Below are 23,683 nucleotides of genomic sequence, written 5' to 3' on the forward strand. Positions count from 1 at the left end.
CCCACCTGGCCCGCCTCCGAGACCTCGCGCAGGCGCACTCCTGACCCCGGCCCAGGTCTTTGGCCTCCGAGGGGGGGGGGGAAGAACCTCGCGAGGCGGGATCTCGGCCGGAAGTCGAGGGGAGGAGCCTAGCGCCGCGGGCGCCGGAGCGCCGGAAGTTGTGCTCTCCGTGGTTGGGGTTCTTCCTAGCTGGGTTCCCCGTGGCGATGCTTCCACTATAGAAAGGCTCCCGCCACCTATTGCTCGCCTCAGCGTCGCCTTCGGACTTCCGGGATGTCTGCGATCCCTGCGGAGGAGAGTGACCAGCTGCTGATCCGGCCCCTGTAAGCGACCACCGGGAGGCGGGGCGGGCTAACGGGAGGGCCGGCCGCCTCCGTCGCCCCGGGTCCGCGGCTGCCGAAGGGGTTTGGGGAACTGTAGGTCGGAAGGGGCCTGCTGGGTTGAATGGGACTGTGCTTTTCTCCGATCTTAGGGGAGAGGGTTGGCATTGGGGGTGGGGAGCCCCTCGGGGCGCTTTCATACCCGCTGGAGTGGCAGCCCCTGAGGGAGCTGGTGCTGCTGCGGCGGGCAGGCCGAGAGGAGGACCGGATGGGGCTGTGGCTGCGAGGAAGAGCGCAGTCTGCTTCTTAGGACCTCCAGGACTTGACATTTGCCGAAATGCGAAAGGGGGGAAATAAGTTGGGGGTTTGGTGTGAGTTCCGCGTGGAGCTCAGACCCTGGGGGAATGAGGAGGGTAGAGAGCGGGAGAGGAGGGAAAGCAGGGGTGCTGGGGACGGAACCCAGCCCTGGGTGCCCGTGAGCGGGCTGGTCTTCCCGGGGAGAAGCGCTGGGCAGACCTGGAGTGCCGCTTAGAAAGGGAGATGGGGATGCGGGGAGCTTACTCTGCGCCGAAGCCGTTGGAGCCCGCAAACATGTTTACTGTTAGGTGTTAGCACAACATGGATGGAGGCGTTTTTCAAAAGGTTGGAAGTATCTACCTAACACGTATCCAACATGGACTTGCTGAGCGCCTACTGGGGAAACAAGGCAGGTTTCGCTCTGCTTCGGGCACACCTGTCCGCTCCTCGTGTGCTCACTGCCAGCTGTCAAACACCACACTGCGCACTGGGGATACAGATAGGCGAGCGGGCCAAGGTACCCGGATTCACCCTCTTGGAGGGAATTGCAGCGCGAAATGAAAAACTACCGGAGAGCTCGCAGGGAACACCGGGAGACCGTGACTTTGCAGTCAGCCCTGAAATCCGAACCCTGTTGTTTCCTCAGTGGGAATAATGTAGCAGCTGTTGCTGTGCGAGTAACTCTCTCTCAGTGCATGGTTACTGTTAGTATAACCACCGGCAGGCATGGCAGCTGAGTGAGTGCCATGGAGCATGGAAAAGGGGAGAGAGTGCTTTCTCACGCATCCTGGAAGAGGTGCACAGGCTGAGCCTTAAAAGAATGAGTAGGAATTACAGACAGGTAAAGGACGGGGGCAAGCATGTTCCAGCTGCAGGAAGTGGCACGTGTGAAAAAGAGAGGGGTCACAGTTTGGGGCCACTTTCCTCCTGGCCATGGATAAAAGATTAGCAGAGGAGACGGGCGAGGCGAGCAGGGCCCATCTTAGGAAGGATCTTGTACACTGACGGGGGCGTTTGGCTTTCCTCATCAGTTACAGGGAGCCCACAAAGGCTGTTAAGCAGGTGGGGATCCAGTGGAAATGAGGTGGGGGGAGGATGGAAGACTGTGCCTGGCAGCAGCTGTGTAGCAGATAAATAGAAGGATGGGGTACGTGGCGGGAATCTAGTGGTGAACGTAATCCAGAGGGTAAGCAGTAAGAGCTTGGAATGAGTGAAATGGGATGAGCAGCAGCGTCGGAAAGAAACAGGTTTGAGAGAGAGGGAAGTGGAACCTGTAGGACTGTAGAGCGATGAGATGGGGGGGAAGGAAGGGAGCTAACGGGAGTGTAGGATGACTGACGCAGATTCCTAGTTGGATGGCTGCAAAACGGCCAAGGAGTACGGGGGGGGGGGGGGGGGAGATGTGGAGTAAGTTTCGGGGTTTTGTTTTGGGTTTTTTTTTGTTGTTGTTGTTTTTTAAATATATTTTATTGATTTTTTACAGAGAGGAAGGGAGAGGGATAGAGAGTTAGAAACATCAATGAGAGAGAAACATCGATCAGCTGCCTCCTGCACACCCCCCACTGGGGATGTGCCCGCAACCAAGGTACATGCCCTTGACCGGAATCGAACCTGGGACCCTTCAGTCCACAGGCCGACGCTCTATCCACTGAGCCAAACCGGTTAGGGCTCGCGGTTTTGTTTTATAACAGCATCAACTACACTGAAATAGCAAGGTAAAGAAAGGGCCCGAGGTTCACAGGTGTAAGAAGTCATTTCCGTTTAGCCTCTCTGGTAAATGCATATCGTGATCTTAAGTGAGAGAAGTTTGCACTGCTTATAGGCTTACACTTAAGTGCTGATTCTAAACGTATTATTAAGTAATCTGTGTTACTGCTAGCTGCATTCTCAATGCGTCATCATACCCTCACATTCAGGGGTGAACTTTAGCCTTTGGGCTTCTCGAGTCTGTTCCAGTGTCTCTCACAATTTTAACAGCGGCACATCCTGCGCTCCCAAAGGCCGCCGCTCCCCTTTCCCCGAACTGCACCGCCCCGGCGCTGTCCTTCCCTGTCTTTGTGGGACTCTCACCTGCCTCGGTGCGATGTCGTCGGGTGGGGCACAGTGTAAGTTGTAAAAACGTTGGAATTCGTGGGCTTGATTTTGATTGTTTTCATGTCTCCCCTTGAATGTTCACAGGGGAGCTGGGCAGGAAGTGGGACGATCATGCATCATCCTGGAGTTCAAAGGGAGAAAGATAATGGTAAGTATCACCCTGTGGTCCGGTGAACAACGGCTCTGTCCAAATCGGATGTCAGGGCTTTTCTAGTACAGCAGTTAGCTGTTTAGCTCCCAGAAACATTTTCTAGTTGGAATGTGTAGTCTGTGCTATAAAATGGTAATGCGAAAAACTAAACTTAGTCATTTGACAAGACATTCCGTAAACTGAGAAGATATATTCTACGACGTAGCATTGTCCGCCAGATCTCCTGAACTGTTGCTCACAAAGCCCCTCTTCCGCTCTCGAGGGTCCCGCCATCCTAACCGCCCACCCGGATGGAAGACCCCCAGGGGCACGCACAGAGCCCCAGCCACGCCCGTGCACTGTGCCGCTGGAGCCTGGATTGGCAGCTTCGGTGCCCACGTTGGCATTAGGGCCGCTCGCCTTGGGCAAGGCAGCTGCTTCTCTGAGCCCCTCTCCTGATCCGGAGGGTAGAGGGTGTGAAGAGATGGTCGCCATGGTCCTCATTAGAAAGGCCGCTCCATGGCTCATGTTCCTTCAGCTCCACTCCTCTGCTCCCAGTCTTAAAAGACCAGGGACCCGGCACACGTAGTCATCTTTTTAGTCATTTATTGTGTTAATTTTGTAGAAATTGATAGAATTTGGTAGAAACAGCCCCAAAGTGAGTGTATAACTCATTAATGACCAACTCTTAATAAGTTATTCCCAAATACCTTAAAATACTTACATTGCACTGATTGGGAAAGTTTCCCATTTCTAATAATTGACCTGGAGATCAATAAGGTCTGGTAGTAAATCTATAAACTTTCAAAATGCCCACCATCTTCTGACATCAAAGTTCTTGAAAAAGAGTTTGTTCACTGTTAGAGTGACTATAAAAACTAGTCGGGGAGAGGATATCTTGTGTTTTTTTGTCTTGTGATCCTAAATGTGAGCTATATTTTAGATTTACATGGAAAGTTAGAGCTTTTAGTAGTAGCATATTTCCCATCTTCTCCATATATAAAACCCTAAGCGACTGGTCGACCGTTAGACGGGTTGCTATGATGTGAACTGACCACCAGGGGGCAGACACTCAATGCAGGAGCTGCCCCCGGTGGTCAGTGCGCTCCCACAGTGGGAGCGCTGCTCATCTGACCGGCGGGTACCAGATGCCAGGCTCACGGCTGGTGAGCGCCTCTGCTGCAGCAGCACGAGCCTCTCCCACCTCTGCAGCAATGCCAGTGCTCCCAGAGGCAGGCACTGCAGGGCCCGGATGAGCGGGAGCAGCCCCCAGGCTCAGAGCTCCTCCCCAGCCTCCTGCCGCTTCACGCACTACTACCTCTCTCAAGGGATGTCAGACTGCCGGTTTCCCGGATTGCGAGAGGGCGCAGGCCAGGCTGAGGGACCCCAGCGGTGCACAAATCTGTGCACCAGGCCTCTAGTATTTGATAAGAATTATGTTCCCAAATGCTAGTATGTAGAGTCCATTTTGATTATGTGTGTGATGGGTCAGTTATAACATTGTCTATTCAATGGGTGAATTTTAATAAAATGATCTTTCTGTCTATCTCTTTCAGTTGGACTGTGGGATCCACCCTGGCCTAGAAGGAATGGACGCTCTTCCTTATATCGATTTAATTGACCCAGCTGAGATTGACCTCCTACTCATTAGTCAGTAAGTTTCTTCTTTATTGACGACACTGTTTTCCATAGACTTTTACTATAAAAGTCATCCTTTCCCAGATGCTAAGATTCTGAATTTTGAAAGAGTCTTTTCTACCGGAAGCATATTGCAGACATCTAAGACAGCACTCTGCATTGTCATCGCAGCTTAGAGCAGTTTACTGGGAAGTTGTTTTCCTCCCTCTGGAGCAGTGAGGCAGAGGGAGCATGTGCCTTGGATCGCTGAACAGCCTGAGACCAGGAGAGCCCTTCCCCGGGCCTCCTGAGGGCACGGTCTTGCCGCATCCAATAGGAACTTCCTTCACAAACAGCGGGTGTCAGCGTCACGCCCCTGCAGGGCTTGTTACGTTGGCGGCCGGGGGAGGTCTGGGTGTATTCTTCTTCCGTCTCTAATTATCACCGATACAGTAATTGATGTTTGAAAATACATTTACTATCTTTTTCTTACACTTATTTCTTCCCTCCCTCTACATGTGATGGGTACTATTTTAAGAATTGACAGAATCTCTTCCATTCTTAAGTTTCCATTTGGATCACTGTGGAGCTCTGCCCTGGTTTCTACAGAAGACAAGTTTCAAAGGAAGAACATTCATGACTCATGCTACTAAAGCGATCTACAGGTGGCTTCTTTCAGATTACGTCAAAGTCAGGTAAATTGCTCTGTTAGATTCTGTGTAACACATGGCTCAAGATATGGACCATTTTGGTTTTTGAAACGAGACACTGTGTTTATTCGCCAGGATGTCGTTAATTTAGTCATTCAGTAACAGCCTGTCAGATACCCACTGTGTACCCAGCACCTTCTGGCCTTAAAGTCCTTATGTAGTTCTAACATTCTTTTAAATCTTTGTAATTTAGGTGGATTATAAGGTATAACAACAATATTCTATAAATGTTAATTAACACCAAATACGTTATACAGTGATACATACTGAAATCTTATTTTAGATTATTTGATCAAAGCAAATTGACTACTTTAAATGAAAAATTTTCCCTGGGGAAGTCTTTTCCAGTTGCAAGAGGAAAACTTCTTTTATTGGAAAATTTGTGGCATTTTTGTGATCCCTACAGCACAAATTATTAGCCTTCAAAAGTTTACTCTTTAATATGTGTATCCCAAGCGTTGTAAGATGCCATTTGTTATTCTTCATATGTAAATACAAAAGAATGGAAGAGTTATCGTTAGTAGTAAATATACTCGTTAACACTTTAATGCTACTTACCACATGCAGGCACAGTCCTCAGTTCTTAACATGGTTAACTCATTTAACCTTCATATGAACCTCATGGCGTAGGTTCTGTTATGAACCCCACTTTACAGGTGATGAGAAATGCATGGTGATAGGCATAGAGAGGTTAGGTAGTTTACCTATGAGGGTCACAGTAAGAGACAAAGCTGGATTGAGACCCAAGCAGACTGGCTGCAGAGCCTGTGTCCTTCACCACTACTCTCTCTTGCCGTTTTGGAAGTTCATTAGCATAATCTCCAGAAGAAAAGTTACGCTAACCTTTGAAAAGAAGTCTTTTCACGTCACTGTCAGGATCTCTGTCCTGGGTCAGTGTGTGTGAGGGAGTTTCTCTCAGGTGCGTTGGGATAGAACAAAGGTTGAGAAGTAATATCCTAAAGAGCACTTTCCTTAGTTTACTGTGTGCTGTGCTTAAAATTATGCTTCCTGGTTGTGCACACTAAAATTTTTATTATAACTGCAGAGCAAAAAGATACACGAGATGGCAATGACATTCTAGATAATATAACCCATACAGTATAATTTGAAGAAATAATTTCATGGGTATGTCATCCATAGTTACTTTGAGGTCAAAGACTTTTAAAAACCTTGCCCTGAATTCTCTTTGTCGGATCTATAACAATGCAGTAACATATCAGCGGACGACATGCTGTACACCGAGACCGACTTGGAAGAGAGCATGGACAAAATCGAAACCATCAACTTCCATGAAGTGAAGGAGGTCGCAGGAATCAAGTTTTGGTGTTACCACGCGGGCCACGTTCTCGGAGCTGCCATGTTCATGATTGAGATCGCGGGCGTGAAGGTACTCCCTGGCCCTCTCCGCCTCCTCCCCACGAGAAATCCGTGCAGAGCTGCCGCCCCAGGTGGTGCTCAAGAACATACCCGAGGACTCCAGTGTCCAGACACTGAAACCCGAGATAACATGAAGTCCGTGCTTTTTCCGCTTAAGTGTCATAGATCATACCCCAGGACAGTGCTTCCTGTGAGAAGCGGGAGGAAAGAGTGAAATGGGCATCTGAGCGTGACGTTCCCTCCCACTTCCAGAGCGTCAACGCCTCAGCCTCCTTGGAAAACGGCCTGGGAGGAGCTCAGATGTGCAACAGCACCTGCCCTTTGTGTCCCCCTGCGGTTCTGGGGTTCGCACACAGGCCCTGGGGAGCGAAGGGCTGCTCAGACAGCTCTGTGCGCCGTCCTTCACGGAAAGACCAGCGGCAGTCTCGGACTTTGGGAAACGTGGGTGGCTAGTTGGTGTCGAGACTGAAGTGAGAGCAGCAGTTCTTTCTTTAAAAAACAAAATACTTTTTTAATTGATTTCAGAGAGGAAAGGAGAAGGAAAGAAAGATAGAAACATCAGTGAGAACCATTGATTGGCTGCCTCCTGCACGCCCCTACTGGGGATCGAGCACACAACCTGGGCATGTGCCCTGACTGGGAATCGAACCGTGACCTGGTTCATGGGTTGATGCTCAACCATGGAGCCACACCGGCCGGGCTAGCAGTGGTTCTTAACTCTGGCTGCACATGAGAATCACTTAGGGAGCTTTTGAAAAATACCCATTGAATCAAAATGGTGTAGTCTTCTCCCAACCCCCCCCTCCCCCTTTTTTTTGTTGTTTTCTAGGTGATCTTGATGTGCAGCCGGAGTTGAGAGGCAATGTTCTAGTGTAATATTGTCCTGAATTCTCAGCAGCTGCTCATATAGTATTTAAAATTTTTACACATTGAGTTGTCCTATATGATTCTAAATCATTTTTTCTTGCTGGTTTGCTCAAAGGCGCAGAAAATAGCACAAATGCAGATCTAAATTCTCATTTGAAATTTGGCACACCCTCCAATGATGTTTATCTCCCATTTTTATGGTTTTCCCATATTCCTCAGTGGACTTCTTTCCTCATTCTGCCTTTTTCTCTAAGATGCTGGGAGCACTTCTGACGTTTGCTAAGATCCAGGTTCTCCTTGGGGGAGGATCCTGGGAATAATCATTCCCATTAGTTAGATTCACTGATTGAAATGCTGGATGGTCTGTGACGAACTCAGGTAGACACAGCGTGGCACCTCAGTTTCATCCGTTGTGGGCTGTTCGCCTGTTTATTTTCACTTCAGGTTTTATGAGCTAAATGTATTTAGTAGTAAGATGAACCCTTCCAAAATCCTAACCTCCTAGCTTTATCTTTTCACAGCTTTTGTATACAGGTGACTTCTCACGACAAGAAGATAGACACTTAATGGCAGCTGAAATTCCAAATATTAAGCCTGATATTCTTATCATTGTAAGTATTAGTGCACGGGATTGTAGTCAGGATAATGTAAGCAGAATTTTTTCTGGTGGGGAAAAATATTGCAATCTAATTTTTATTATATGTGGTTGGATATAAACGTATCTTTTTTGGTATAATACTTAATTTTCTGACCTCTCTTTGTAGTGCAGCTCCACTTTCTTGCTGTTAAATATATCAGCTCTAGTCTAAAGTCAGGGGTACTAGGATACCGCCTAAGTGTTTTTGTCTAGGTGAATTACCCTATATTTTTAGACTATTTCCTGATTCCATTTTATAAAGAATTTTTTTACCACCTCGCCAGGTCTTAGGTCTAACATTCTTATCTATTCTTTCAAATAGTATTATAACAAACACGTCCAAGTAAGTAGCATGTTAGTGGAGAAATGAATCACGTTGCTTTGCATCTCACGGATGCTTAGCTTTTGTATCCTTTGGAATTGCGGTCTTGGTCTCACCCGTCTGATGTGTCACTTAGGAATCGACGTATGGGACCCACATCCACGAGAAGCGGGAAGAGCGAGAAGCGCGGTTCTGCAACACGGTCCACGATATTGTGAACAGAGGCGGCCGGGGCCTCATCCCTGTCTTTGCTCTCGGGAGGGCTCAGGAGCTGCTACTGATTTTAGGTGCGTCTTTGCCTTTCGCTTGGGGGATTCTTAGAACCTGGAGTGCCTGGCCTTGAATAGGTTATTCTACTTTGCTGGGCTGCCGTTTCTGCATTTAGAAGTAGGGGTTGGGGCCAGGGTTAGGGTTAGGGTCAGGGTCAGGGTAGAGGAACAGTGACTGGCCTGCTCCTGCAAACATAAGTGGCGTGCCTTTCTGGTTGCCGTCAGCCTCAGAAGGCAAGAATATGCTGCCCTTTGACCCACCAGTTCCACTCCTGGGAAGTAACTGAGATGCACAGAAAACCTGTCAGTAAGGGTATAATCCTTTCAGTATTTTTAAAGGAATGTGTCAGTAAATACCACATTATAGAAAAGAAGTTATGTTACATGTATTCACATAACATGTTAAGGGGACGAAAAATAGAGATCAGTCTGGCTCAGCGGTTGAGCATTGACCTATGAACCAGGAGGTCACGGTTCGATTCCCGGTCAGGGCACATGCCCAGGATGCAAGCTCAGTCCCCAGTATGGGGTGTGCAGGGGCAGCCAATCAGTGATTCTCTCACTGATGTTTCTGTTTCTCTCTCCCTCTCCCTTCCAATCAGTCAAAAAAAATTTTTTAAGAGGTGGTTTTCTAAAAATAATAATAATAATAACAATAATAATAGGGTTCAAAACAGTATGTACTCTGACCCTAGTGAGGTACAGATTACACAAATGACTGGAAAGGTTAACTCTGGAGAGTGAGTTGTCTGCTTTTCTAAATTAATTCTCCGTATCACTTATTCCTTGGACTCTCTACCCCACGTAACCAAATGCCATTTATCTCATAAACGCTCTCCAGACGAGTACTGGCAGAATCACCCGGAGCTCCACGATATTCCAATATACTACGCGTCCTCTTTGGCCAAGAAGTGCATGGCCGTGTACCAGACGTACGTGAACGCCATGAACGACAAAATCCGAAAGCAGATCAACATCAACAACCCCTTTGTCTTCAAACACATCAGTAACCTTAAGGTGAGAGCCTGTGGAGGGAGGACAGGGCGGCTGACGCACCAGGAGGCAGCGGGGGAGAGAGGCCCGGCCTTCCTTCTGGCCGTGTCCTCACCCACGTCCTGCCTCTTCCCCAGCGGCCATCACTCTTCTGAATGGACCAGGAACTTAGCAGCGGGCGTTCTTGTTGCCACTGCTCCAGTCCCCGTGCCTTGTCACTGCTTACTGTCGCTGACTAACTCGGACCTGTTTGTCGCAGAAATAACAAGTCCTGATGAGAAAAATAGCTTGTGTTATGTATGTTCTTACTCAAACCCAATCATCTTTTTGATGATTAGCGTTATAAATTCCATATGTGAACATTTTCATGTTTACTTTTCTAGAGCACTCAATAAAATCTGATTTTCTTTCATTAAAATGTATATATCGTTTCATCCAAACTAATGCTCTAATCATAAAATAACACCCCACAGCATTCAGATTGTAAGTGGTCTTCCAATTATAGATAAGCTCTGCTCATAAATCCTTGTATTTTAGGTTAGTGCTTTAGTAATTAGAGCCGAGTTTTCCCTAGAAACAGTGTTAATTCTTTTGGTTAGATTTCTAGGCCAGCTCAAAATATCCGAGGCCTGAGGGAGCTGTGAGTCCGTGGGGAGTCCTTCAGAGTTCTCTTCTGGGTGAAGAGAAGTCCAGTTGGCTCTTTCACGTTCTGCCTCCTTGCAAGGCGCTGAAAATGGTCGTGATTGGCCCCTCAGCTGCCAGAGCAGGTTTTGAAGGTCATTGTGAGCTAAGTGCTTTTTCTCACTTGGTTGTCTTTCATTCCTAGTCCGAACTATTCGGAACTTGGAAATTGGGCTAACCGTTTATTAGTCTTGTCACGACCCTTTCACTCGGGTGATCACCTTTTTCACCTTTTTGTTATTTATTAAAAATAAGGAAAGCGTGGTCACAGCTGGTATTTGACACGCTCTTTCCCGCCCTTTCCCTCTCGCAGAGCATGGACCATTTTGACGACATCGGGCCCAGCGTGGTGATGGCCTCCCCGGGCATGATGCAGAGCGGCCTGTCCAGGGAGCTCTTCGAGAGCTGGTGCACGGACAAGAGGAACGGCGTCATCATCGCAGGGTACTGCGTGGAAGGCACCCTGGCCAAGGTCAGTCACGCCGAGCGCACTGCGGAGGGGCAGGCCCTGCCGGCGTTTCCCTGATGCGGTTCTGTAGTGCAGGGTTACTGATTCTGAAGGAGACGGAACTCGTTAGCTGGAGCTGTTCGTGAGGTTGAGAAGTAATGCAGGCGCCGAGTGGCATGACCTGGTCCCCAGGTGGTTGGAGGCGCATTAAAGTTCAAGGAGCACCGTCAGGTGCAGTGAAAACAGTGGAAAGGATCCCGTTTGGGACCAACATGGTGCCGCAGCTGATGGGGACGAGGCTCGTTGACAAGTGTTCTCCTGACAGGCTGTCAGTGTGTTGGGCTCGTGGGCCGTCTTCCTGTCGCTGTGAAAAGCCTGCTCTGAGCTCTCAGGGAGGCACCCCGTCATGTGCAGGACTCCAGAGGCAGTTTCTGACCACAAGCATCTTGTTCTCGTATCTCCTCTTCCGGTTAACTTCCATTTCATTTCCTAAGTGCATTGATTCCGCTTTGCTCATTTTTATTACTTTACCTTATTCTGTGAGTCATTCAGACAATGTTAGCTGTGTATTTAAAATAGATTTTCAGCCCTAGCCAGTTTGGCTCAGTGAATAGAGTGTTGGCCTGCGAACTGAAGGGTCTCAGGTTCGATTCCGATCAAGGGCATATCCCCAGGTTGCGGGCTCCTTGGGGAGCGCAGTCTTCCTAAGCATCAGTGATGCGTGCCTGGGTGTACAGGAGGCAGCCGATCGATCTATGATTCCTCATCATTGATATTTCTATTTCTCCCTCTTCCTTCCTCTCTGAAATCAATAAAAATGTATTTTAAAAACTAGATTTTCAGAATAGTAACGCACCTACCCTTTATGTACACCCTCTTCACTGGAAGCTTCTTTCTAGAGAAGAGAAGAGTGGAGAGGGCAGGCTTGCCTTTAATCAGAGTGGTTGTTTCCGCTTCTAGCACTCCAGCCACATCGAGTTTTAATTAACCTGCTTAGGCCGAAACCGGTTTGGCTCAGTGGATAGAGCGTCGGCCTGCGGACTCAAGGGTCCCAGGTTCAATTCCGGTCGTGGGCATGTACCTTGGTTGCGGGCACATCCCCAGTGGGGGGTGTGCAGGAGGCAGCTGATCGATGGTTCTCTCTCATCGATGTTTCTAACTCTCTGTCCCTCTCTCTTCCTCTCTGTAAGGAATCAATAAAATATATTTTAAAAAAAAATTAACCCGCTTAGCTTTCTGATTAAGTGTTTGCTTGATGAAGGAGATAAGCATTTGATAGTTACTGAGTCCGTGGTATTAGAACGGTTTTTGTGCTGACGGTCCTAAATGTAGCGTGAGTTTATGGCTGCATGGAAAGTGGAAAATGTACCGTCTCCAATTGGGTGGTTTATTTTGTTTTGTTTCTTTTTCTTTGTTTTTCACAGCACATCATGTCTGAACCCGAAGAGATCACGACCATGTCTGGACAGAAGCTGCCGTTGAAAATGTCTGTTGATTACATTTCTTTCTCCGCTCACACAGATTACCAGCAAACCAGCGAATTCATCCGCGCTTTGAAACCGCCTCACGTGGTCAGTCTGGGTTTCATTTAGTGCATTACAGGGGGAGCATACCCACTTGCAGCAGCTGCTTCTCATATTAGACCCGCCTGCTGTCCACGCAGCTCTGTAAACGGAGCTTGCACTCACCTTGCACCCATCCCCCCAGCTCCCCTGTGAGGTAGGCAAGCTGTGCACTTTATTTTTAAAAATATATTTTTACTGATTTCAGAGAGGAAGGGAGAGGGAGAGATAGAATCATCAATGATGAGAGAGAATCACTGATTAGCTGCCTCCTGCACGCCCCCCACTGGGGATGGAGCCTACAACTCAGTCATGTGACCTTGACCGGAATTGAACCTGGGACCCTTCAGTTCATAGGCCGATGCTCTATCCACTGAGCCAACGTGCCTAGGGCAAGCTGTGCATTTTAATTTCCCACTACACGGGCACCTGTTCAGACCTAGCAGCCCAAATCCGCTGTTCTTTCTGTTACCCTGCTGCCTCCCCAGGAACATAAGAGTGCGGGTTTGTGCGTGGTGACATCTCTCCACTCGATGTTTAACGGATTCATATTCACCGAAAGGCCGTAGTTACCTGAACTAAGGACCCTTCCTGTGCTCTTCCAAATGTCTTCCATGTAGATTTTAGTCCACGGAGAACAGAACGAAATGGCCCGATTGAAAGCAGCCCTGATTCGAGAATATGAAGATAATGACGAAGTTCACATAGAGGTTCATAACCCTCGGAACACAGAAGCAGTGACCTTGAACTTCAGAGGGGAAAAACTAGCCAAGGTCATGGGCTTTTTGGCAGACAAGAAGCCAGAACAAGGCCAGCGGGTCTCAGGAATACTTGTTAAGAGAAACTTCAATTATCACATACTTTCTCCTTGTGACCTCTCCAGTAAGTGCACTGTTGAATGTCAAATATAATTTCATTTTAGCTTTGAGAGAAAAAGTCTATGAAAACTTCTCTTCCCTCGTGGCCACATTTTAAATAACAGCCAAATAATAAGATAGCAGTAGGTGAAAGTTAATGATCCAGTTGGTTTTATGGGGGAAAATAAAAATCTCCCCTGAACTGTTGCCATTTCATTTCTTTGTGAAGCCGCTCTTTCCTTCATTGAAACATCGGTTTGCCTCTAAGACAGAGTGGCTCCTGCTGCCCTGGCCGCTGTCCTCCCTTCAGCGGAGCACATAGCTTTCTCTCCTGAAGGAAGGTGGCCCCACACAGGCACTGATTTGTATGGCCTGGAGCTTTATGTGGCTTCTGGGCCTTGTGGCCTGAGCCTGTGCACATGCTAAGCCAGCGTGGCTTTGCAGTCAGTGTGGTATGATGTCCACGTGAACCACTGCTCATAGACTTCTGTAAACTCTCGGCGCCAATGCAGGGATGCGGACTGCAGCTGTGCGCAGGGGGGACGGCTCAGCTTGCAGGCCGTCGGCCGTCCTTCCTTCAGCAGTCAGGGCGCCCTTACCCTGCGCCTGGCCTTGTGCTGGGGCAGGAGGCCGAGGTTCACGCAGGAGCACAGCCCCCGCCCTGGAAGCGCTGCCCGAGGAGAGAGGCGCTTGTCCGAGTGAGTCCCAGTGTCGGTCAGGGAGGCCGAGGAGCCCGGTCAGCGTGTGGGGAGACATGGGCCCTGGCGTTGGGAAAGGCTGTGCCAGTCAGGAGGTGCCAAGCCCGAGAAATGGCGGCCAGCTGGTCTGCTGGCTGGCGACGCGGAGGACCGGATGTGTTCAGGAGGATGGGGTGCTCTCTTGGGGCTGGAGCTTAACCTTACGGGGGGTTAGCAGGGGCTTAGGGGAACGAGTGTGGGGACGAACTAAGGCGCGCCTTGTCGCTTGAAACGTGCTCTCGGTGGCTTTACTTCTCTTTCCTTTACTCCCAGGGTATTTGCAGGTTGTGTTTGTGGGACTCGTATTGTTCCTTAAAGTGTGTTCATTCTCGTTTCCTCTGCAGATTACACTGACCTGGCCATGAGCACTGTGAAGCAGACCCAAGCCATTCCCTACACCGGTCCCTTTAATTTGCTCTATCACCAGCTGCAGAAACTGACAGGTGTGTATATTGATTGACAATCACCTGTTTTTTTGTTTTTTAAAGTAATGACATATCTAGGAAAGGATATGGTTTCATTTTGGTAACTGTCTCAGATTAGCACAAATTTTATTTGTACTTTGTCATACCACATTTAGGTGAAGCTTAAAAATTTACTCATTACTCATCAATTTTTTAAAATCCTATTATACCTTTTATCTTCAGTCCACTTAAAATTCTAAAAATATCGGCAGTCTTTGCTCCTCGGGTTTAAAATCTCCTTTAGTTTACTTACCCAAATCTTACCTGTTTCTTTCTTTGCTCAGTGACAGTTTTTCTCGTTCCACTAGTTCCTGCACTCAGCAGGTCTAAGAGCGCAGGGCCGTGGGCAGAGGCCAGTGAGGGAGGGAACCCTCTTCTGTTTACTGTTAACCATTGGCAGCGAGGGGCTGCGTAGCAGCAGCGAGGGGCAGAGACTACGCTAAAGGAAAGCGACGTCATGGGCACGAGCACTTCCAGTTACAAGTTGCCCTGTCTGTTAGCGTGCCCCTCCTCCCTCGTGTGGCCAGGCACAGCAGCGGAAACGCTTTTCCACCTCAGGGCCTCACAGGAGGAAACCAGAAGTCTCATGTTAACGATCGAATTGCCCTGCGGGAGGAGTGACCCTGTGAAGACAGAGGGCAGAGGGACTGTCGGGCTGACGAGCCTCGTGGTAAATGTTCAGATGCTAGTCGCTAGTCTCAGCATAAAATAGAAGCGTGACAGTCACCACAGTTTGCTGATGATGAAATATTAATGTCCGAGGTAAATCCATTCTAGTCGTATGGGCTTTTTTAATACATATTGAGATCTCTCAGTTACTGTGAGCAATTAATATGGAACTCACTTAGCTATTTAAATCTGACCACACAAACACACTATGCATTTTTTTCATTATGTGTCAGCTTTAGTTGAGCTGTCTCTATAAACAAACGAATAATTATGCCTCTGGCAGATGATCAGGAAATTATGTACATCTTCTAATTCTTTCTTTCAGGTGATGTAGAAGAATTAGAAATTCAAGAAAAACCTGCTTTGAAAGTGTTCAAAAATATTACTGTAATACAGGAACCAGGAATGGTGGTGTTAGAAGTAAGATGAGATTGTTTACCCAAACACGGAGGAAAAGGTTTTAAGCACTCACATGTGGAGACTTGGTGTGGGGTGGTGAACACACAGTACTGTGTACAGCTCATGTCCTATAGGATTGTACATCCGAAACTGTGTAATCTCATTAGCCAATGCCCTCCCTCCCCATAAATTCCATTTTAAGAAAAGAGTTTACATGTAATTGTAGAGAAATTAGCTTCCCAATCAGGAAAAAATTATTGGAGAGCATAGCTTTCTTAACAAGATCAGCTTTACATACAACATAGCGAGGCATTGTCTGTGTAACATAGAAACTGGCAACCAATCAAGGCGTGGTGTTGAGTGTGTGTGATGAGCAGAGAAATCTCTCATATGATTAAGTTGGAGCTGACTTTACAGTATCCCAGGCTGTCTTCAGGTATATCAAAAGGTCTTAACATTCTCAAGGTAAAAATCTCATTCTGTTACATTAAAACTTGTCATGCACACGTCTTGAGAGAGTGGAACTTTGAACACTCAAGTACGCAACATTAACATGACCCACGTCCACAAAGGCAAGCCGTCACTAATTTAGGTAATGTGGTTCCCACTGGTAGAATTTTAAATTCCTGCTGGTGGAATCGGGGACCCAGACACCAGATGAAGCTGATGGTTGATTTTGAGAGGTTGGCATCTAAGGCCAAGGCGGTTCTTTTTAAAATGAATCCTGGGACGGAATGACCTAAGGCGGCCTTGTCTGTTTCTCTGTCCCAGGCTTGTAGGTAAATTGTTTGCAAGTTTTCCAGCTACAAGGTCAGCTGTTCTGTTTTCACATATTATTTTAAATAAATTAAAAAGCTCTGTCAGTGGGCGCCTGCAGTTCTGTGATGGGAGGTTTGGCCCAGCTTGTGCCCTCCTAACTCTGCCTTTTGCTTGCAGTGGCTAGCTAACCCCGCCAACGACATGTATGCAGACACCGTGACCACCGTGGTCCTCGAGGTGCAGTCAAACCCGAAAATCAGGAAAGGTACAGAATTCTCCATCTTCTTCCGTTACACCTCACTGTATCAGTCAGTCCTTTCACTCTACGGTGTTTTGAGCTAAAAAGCAGAAAGGAGGGTGCTGAGTTGCTTGAACTCTCCTGGTTCTTTCATTCCTGTAACCTTGACAGCACTGAATACACGCAAAACAGTGCACGTCACTAGTATTTTACCTGCTCTCTGTGCCGGCCTTTATTTGTGCTGTAGAAATGGGTGGCACCTAGCTCTCAGATAAAATCTCTTAGTGACAGTCCCTCTGGAAACACGGTAGTCGGAAGTGTCCTGATATCGCCGTTAGCCAGCATGCCTAACGGGAAAACGGGCTGCCGTGTCGCGATTCCCAAAAGCTTGTGGAACAGCAGAATCCCCTGTCGTGTGCCAAGGAGCACTTTGAAGCCAGGGAAACGGCAGCGGCTGTGTCCCCGTGTATGTCTTCACAGCCGGGCTCCGTTTCAGACGTCGCTGGTGTCACACGTCGTGGGGCGTCGTTGGCATCGGGCAGCCCTCCTGCCGCTGGGGAGGAGGCACGTGGCTCTTCTGCGGCCGCCGCCCTCCCTGCACGCGCAGCAGGCCTTGTCCTCTGGGAGCGCTTCTCGCTAAATACTAAAAAATGAGCAGTCGGCAGTTCTTGGATTTCGGGAGAAAAAGTTTAGCTGACCTTCATGATCATCTTCCTGGGACTAGCCAAATCTATATTATGAAACAAATACCCAAACAAATCTAAAGTGTTCAAGTTACTGGTAAGCACTGAATGTGTTTTGAGTAATAGTCATAAAAATTGTAATTAGGGCTCCATTTGGCCATCTGTTTTGGTTGAGTCACTAGTGGGTAACGGGTGCCCGTGTGGGAGCCGTGCACTCAGCACAGCGCTCCCCGCCCTGGGTTGCCCGCGTGTGTAGTGTCTCAGTCCCTCCCCCGACGCAGGCCCACTCATGACGGAGCAGTTGTAAAGGCAGTGACAGCTTGCTCCTGTTGTTTACATTTGTGTTATCGTAGATAAAAATACAGAGGACAAATGCAAGGTCGTATGACCTTTACAAAGGTCATAACTAACTAGTGAGCGAAGGTTAGGAGAAGGGGCAGGTGGAGTGCAGGGCCCAGGAAGGGGGGTTAAGCCCAGAGTTTGGGTGGCACACCCTCCCATGCTAATGCCCAGGCCTCTGAGAACAGGACTCCTTGTGGCTTCGATTTGTTCTTGTCACACCCAACACCCCTGGGTTGAATTATGTTCTGTCCTCCAAGGCTGCCTTCTCTGCCTTATAGTCTGGTAACCCTTTTGTAAGTGAAGTCTGTTTTGTGATATAATGGCAGTATTTTGTCCGATATCTGTATACTTTTCTGAAAAATGAAATGTCCATGCAAAAATGGCATTTCCCAGGCCAGCGAGGTGCTGGTCGTCTTCAGTTCAGTGTCCAAGCCCCCAGGGTTCCTCCTGCTGAGGTGGAGGAGCCGGGAGCATGCTGTCCTGCGGCTGCTGGCCGCTGTCGGGCGGCAGCTGCTGTTCTGACGGGCGCCACCTGTGACTGCGCTGAGGAACAAAGGCGGGGCTGTGGTTCGGTTGGCTGTCTTCATCGGGGGCGCTGTCGCTCTTAAGACTCTGGTCCAGAATGCAAATGCATCTTCCTCTGACGCGGGTAGTGGCTAACGTAGTCGTGATGTTACTGGTGGGTCATCGCCCACTGGTAACGGTCGGGTGTCTCCGAGGGCTGGCCTCGGCATTGGCAGAGGTCCGTGCGGACGCGTTAGAATCGGTTCTTTCCGTGAGTTACGCGTGAAACCAGCTGGCTGCCCTGGGCAGGTGATCGACTGTTGGTTGTTTCTGCCGCTCGGCGATTATGAAAGCTGCTGCGTAGCCTTCTCGTACAGGTTTTTGTGTAAAGACACCGGTTTTTGTTGCTCTTGGGTCAGTCCCTAGCATTAGAGTTACTGGGTCATGTTTCATTCTGTGCCGATGGCTGCTGGTGATGGCTGGGAGGTACTCAGTGTGAGCCAGGGCATCCTTGAAACCAGGCAGGTGGCTCATCTTCCTACTCTGCCAGATTACTTTGTTTTTGGGGAACGCTAAGTAATCTAACTGGCAAGTGACAAATATCCTATATAATAAAAGGCTAATATGCAAATTGTCCCCTCGACCGGGAGTTCGACCAGGGGGCGGGGCCAACCAGCCCACCTCCTGCGCCCCCTCCCCATGTCTGGCCCAGCCCGATTGGCCCTGATCAGGGCGGGCCGGCCGGACCCCACCCGTGCACAAATTCATGCACCAGGCCTCTAGTCTATAATAATAAAAGAGTAATATGCTAATTAGACCAGACAACCTTCTGGACGAAGCCAGGGCTGTGAGGGAAGCACAGGTCCCTGGTACCTGCCGGTGGCTGGAGGGAAGCTGGTGCCAGCAGCTGGGGAAAGGAAGGCCTGCTCTTGCCTGAATTGCGTGCATCGGGCCTCTCGTTAATTAACATTATGGAACAACGAGAGGCCCGATGCACAAAATTCGTACAAGAGCAGGCCCTTGCCGCCCCGGCTTCGTCTGGATGGTCGTTCGGCTGTTCAGTCAATTTGCACATTACGCTTTTATTATTACCGAGTACAGGTGCATTCTATAGAGTAGAGGGTTGACTTTGCATGCAGTGTAGCTAAGACCAAGGAGCGTGGAGCTGCCATCTCCCTCACTTGTGGCGTTTCTGTGGCTCCTTCACGCAATGTGAAATGAGGGGATGAAGGATCCAGCTGCCTCCACAGGGAGGTGACACACAGACGCGTTTGTCAGTGGAGGATCCGTGGTCGGTCACGGACTTCTCAGAAACGGTTCTGCGTGTTGGTTGGAAATTAGTGCACACAGGATGCAGACACAGACTCTTGCTTCTCTCCAGGTGCAGTCCAGAAGGTGTCGAAGAAGTTGGAGATGCACGTGTACAGCAAGAGGTTGGAGGTCATGCTCCAGTGAGTGGGCTCACGCCTCAGGTGGGCGGGGGGTGGAGGTGGGCTCCGGGCCCCCGAAGCCGCTCTCGGACCCAGGCTAAGAAGCCCTTCTGTGGAACTCGGTGTCGGCTCCCGTGCCTGTCTGGGGCAGGAACACAGCGGTTCTGCTGCGGCCATGGAATAGCCAGGTGCCCCCTCCGTCGGGTGGACGGACACCTGGCACAGCTCTTCCCTTAGAGCCAGATCCAGGCGCGGGTGCTGACCTTTCTACCCACCTTCCTCCGGGTCCTCTTCCCAGCCTATCCCTCCCCGCCCCCCCCCCCACCCACACACACCTCCACCCACACACCTGAGTGTTAGAAACAACAACGCGCGCCACGCCCAGGCTCACAGCCACCTCAGGGCTGAGAGAAAGCACGTGCGTAAGCGCCACGTGTCAGCTGTCACGCCGTGTCGGTCAGCTGTCATGCGGTTGCTACGTCCATAGGGCTTGTGGGACAGACGCACTGGCGGCTCTCACACAGACCACCCGCTGTTACTTGAAATGACACCTTTTTTCTCTCCTTTTGAATGTATTTCTGCAGGTAAAGTGTAATGTTTCTCCTTAGTGCTCTGGTTACACTTAGGCAAAGGAACTTACTAACATTAACGCAGCCGGTGCCCCCCCCCTCCCGTGCCAGCTGAACACCTGTGGGCAGTGCTGACGGGCTGGCCAGTCTCTGGGTTTGCAGACTCACTGACTCTCCTCACCCGCCCCACCTGCCAGTCGGCCTGCTGTTTGCAAATGCGTGTGTGACCCACGGGAACAGAAGTGGCCGCTAGTGACGGGCTGGCTCCCGGGCACCGGCAGTCCCTGTCGCGCCTGCACAGGAGGTGCCAGTGCGAGAGTCCCACTCAGGAGGCGCCCAGAGTGGACTAAACGGAGCGGCCAGCGGACGGAGCCATTGCAGCCGAGAGGCCGGGTCTGGATCCCGGCCCACTGGCACCGGCCGGGGGCTGTAGGCCAGTCACCTGAACACGTACTAAGTGTATCTCAGGGTTATAGATATAAATATTCTACTGCATCACTGGGCCTAGCTTCAGTTTCATTTCCCCCAACTCTATAAAACTGCTTCACATGTTATAAATGCGTCTCACTAATGCTGTGCTGTGTGCCTTAGGGACATATTCGGAGAAGACTGCGTAAGTGTGAAAGACGGCTCCATGCTCAGTGTCACCGTGGACGGGAAAACTGCGAACGTGAACTTGGAGACCCGGGTATGAGCTGCTCCTATGTCTCAAGACATTTAGGAAATAAAGTGAAGGCAAAATCATCTGTGATCCCACGCCTGACAGAGTAATCTATGATCCCACGCCTGACAGAGTAATCTGTGATCCCACGCCTAACAAGTTGTTTTTGTGTTTTAACATTTCCTTCCAATTTCTTCCTATTTTTATTTTTATTTTTTACAAGTTGTGTTTATATTATTCTACAAGGGTGAGGCAAAAGTAGGTGTACAGTTGTCTGTATGTCCCATATTCATAACTGCAAACCTGCTTTGCCCACCCCATAGGAGAAGTTGTACGTTCCTGCTTTTTCCTTCCTCATTGTCAGTGTTTTCCGAGGTTCCCGGGTGTAGGTCCCTGCGTGGTCTCCGCTGGCCTGGCACCCGGCCCAGCTCAGCGGTTCCCAGTTCGGCACCAGCTGGCTCCGGTGCTTCTGCGGCGCCGCCCTCCTGTTTTGCCGCAGGATCCACGAGCTTCCACAGCCGTTGAGCTCCGAGGGTGCGGGCGCCTCTGGTCTCACGCCAGCCGACTTTGTGTAATCACTTCACAGGCCTGAGCGAAGTTCATTGCCTCGCAGGGTTGTTTTGTTCTGTTTAAATCTTTATTGTTGAAATTATTATATATGACCCCTTTTCCTCCTTGTCCCCCGCTAGCCGGCCCTGCCCCCGAGCCATCAGGGTTGTTCCGGACATTAGAACAGTTATACTGAACAGATAACCTGTATTTAAAATTTCTTTTGCATGGTCTTTGATTATTTACGTGCTTTGAGAAAACACTACATTTATTTTCCTCAATAGAAAAATAAACTAAGAACATAAATGGGAAAATCTATAGAGAGGAAGTAGAAATAGCCAGGGACAGGAAACTGGTGTTCAGGTGCCTGGTGACTGGGAGGAACACAGATGTGAAGTGTGAACTATCACTGTGCTTATTGGCACAGACGGAAGGGATGGCTATGAACCATGATGGTGAAAGGCAGGTGTTCACAGGTGGTGTGTGGGGGGAGGAGGGGTGACGATTAGGTGGCACATTCTTGCTCCCAGGCAGTGTGGTGGTGCGCATCAGATCCTTAAAAACGTAAACGCCGTCATCCACACCACCACGCACTGGGTTTAACCAAAGGAATAACTAGACAAGTGAGCAATGGCACAGCCAGGATGTCTGGTTTAGCACTGATTATCGCAGAACAAATACCAGAGCCCTAGGAAGGACCCAGGAGGGGGAGATGATGAGTAACAAGTGAGCGAGTCGTGTAGGGTGCACCCTCGTGCGAGGAGTGCTGTGCAGGCAGCCAGAATGGATGCTGGTGCCGGTTGAGTGTGCAGAGTCCGCCTGCATTAAGTGGGGAAAGGTTACACACTAGCAAGTATGATAAGTTAATCCCATTTTTGTTTGAAAGAAGTCTATACATATAGCTAAAGTCTAGAAGGTTATACACTGAAATGTTAACAGAATTAAGGGTGTTTTTCTTTCCTCAGTTTTTACACGAATATTTATGGTGGGATAAATATTTAAACAGCATAGAGTGTTTTACAGTTGAAAAGTAACTCGATTATTACGAGTCTCATGCCCACCCACAGGTTGCAGTGCGGGACCTGAGTGTGCGGGGCTGGATGCCCCACACCCCTGGGATGAGTGTTCTAGAAGAGCAGTCACTTATCTGCTGTGTAATAATGTCTGTGCTTTCACCTGCAGACTGTCGAGTGTGAGGAAGGAAGCGAAGATGACGAGTCTCTGCGAGAAATGGTGGAGCTGGCCGCACAGAGACTGTACGAGGCCCTCACGCCGGTGCACTGAGACCGCCTACCTGTGGATGTGCGGGAACGTTGTTACTTAAAAGGAAACACATTCCTTTCTCGGGGCGGCAAACGGCTTTTATTCCAGTAGTTAGCATACCATAAATTACCAACTCATCTGTCCATTGCTTTAGAACTGCTGAATAAACCGTTCAGGATTTATTGATTCCACTTCTAGGCACGGATGCAGCTCCCAATAAACTTTAAAAATCTGCTCACAGCGCCCTGGCCAGGCGGCTCAGAGCCCCCCTGTGTGGAGCCACGTCCTCTGCGGCTCCATTCCCGGCCAGGGCACATCCCCAGGTTGCAGGTTCGATCCCCAGTCAGGATGCATACAGGAGGCAATTGATGGATATTCTCTCCCTTCCTCTCTAAAATCAATAAACACGTCCTCAGACGAGGATTTCTCATTAAGTCTGTTCATAGCAACTGACCCAGAATGTCTTACTATACATTTTAAGAAAATATACAATAACTTCTATTTTCATATTGATATTCTGAATTTGAGTTAATTTTTCCAGATTATCAAGTTTTAAGGCCCTTTTCTATCTCCCCTCCTGATCCTCTTGCCAAGTTGCTTAATTTCTACATTTGTAAAATTACAACTTTTGGGGTTCAGTGATATTTCCTCTCTTTAATAGCTATGTATTCAATTTCAGAGATGGGAAGATTATACTTTTTATGTCTCAGGTTCAGGGGTATTCAGGTGACATTGAATTGTTTCGTATGTAAACTGATAGTCCAGGTTCCTGAGGTACACAGCACTCAGACTTGCAAATGGCACAGGCCTGTCTGGTGCTGCTGCTGCGGGCGGTCAGTCCTGCCCGGGCCAACTCGGCATCTAACCAACGAGCAGGTGTTCGTTCCTCTGCAGAGGGAACACGCTGTGCGTGAGTCGCTCCGCCCCCTCACAGCCTCAGTCTAGCTAAAGACATCAGCTGTCCAGCCACTAAATCCCATCGACACTGGTTAGGCCTCACCTCTTGGTGACTTAAAACCTATAACCATTGACCACCCATTCCCTGTGCTTTGGCGACAAACTTCACTGTGTCAGTCTTCTTACGTGAAATGAAATACATTTATTTCTGTAATGTAGCCAACTTACTTTGTCTTTGGCCCAAACCATAGGACTAAGGGTCATCTGAGATTTTTTAAAAATTATAGTTAGCCCTAGCTGGTTTTGCTCAGTGGATAGAGCGTCAGCCTGCGGACTGC

At 49.0% G+C, this 23,683-nt stretch overlaps 1 protein-coding gene across 1 annotated transcript; it reads left to right on the forward strand.

The window, feature by feature from the left end:
* Positions 1-75: 75 nt before the first annotated feature.
* On the forward strand, positions 76-22,866 carry CPSF3 (cleavage and polyadenylation specific factor 3). Its single transcript, XM_079791797.1, has 17 exons — positions 76-323; positions 2,796-2,859; positions 4,398-4,495; positions 5,025-5,153; positions 6,378-6,555; positions 7,934-8,023; positions 8,508-8,658; positions 9,482-9,657; positions 10,628-10,786; positions 12,187-12,333; positions 12,945-13,206; positions 14,263-14,361; positions 15,377-15,471; positions 16,387-16,474; positions 19,358-19,427; positions 20,567-20,663; positions 22,368-22,866. Exons 1-17 carry the CDS (start codon positions 274-276, stop codon positions 22,467-22,469), a joined length of 2,055 nt encoding a protein of 684 aa, XP_079647923.1. The 5' UTR covers positions 76-273; the 3' UTR covers positions 22,470-22,866.
* The last annotated feature ends 817 nt before the right edge of the window (positions 22,867-23,683 follow it).

Source organism: Cnephaeus nilssonii, assembly GCF_951640355.1.
Source record: "Cnephaeus nilssonii genome assembly, chromosome: 15".
In the NCBI taxonomy this organism is placed as follows: Eukaryota; Metazoa; Chordata; class Mammalia; order Chiroptera; family Vespertilionidae; genus Cnephaeus; species Cnephaeus nilssonii.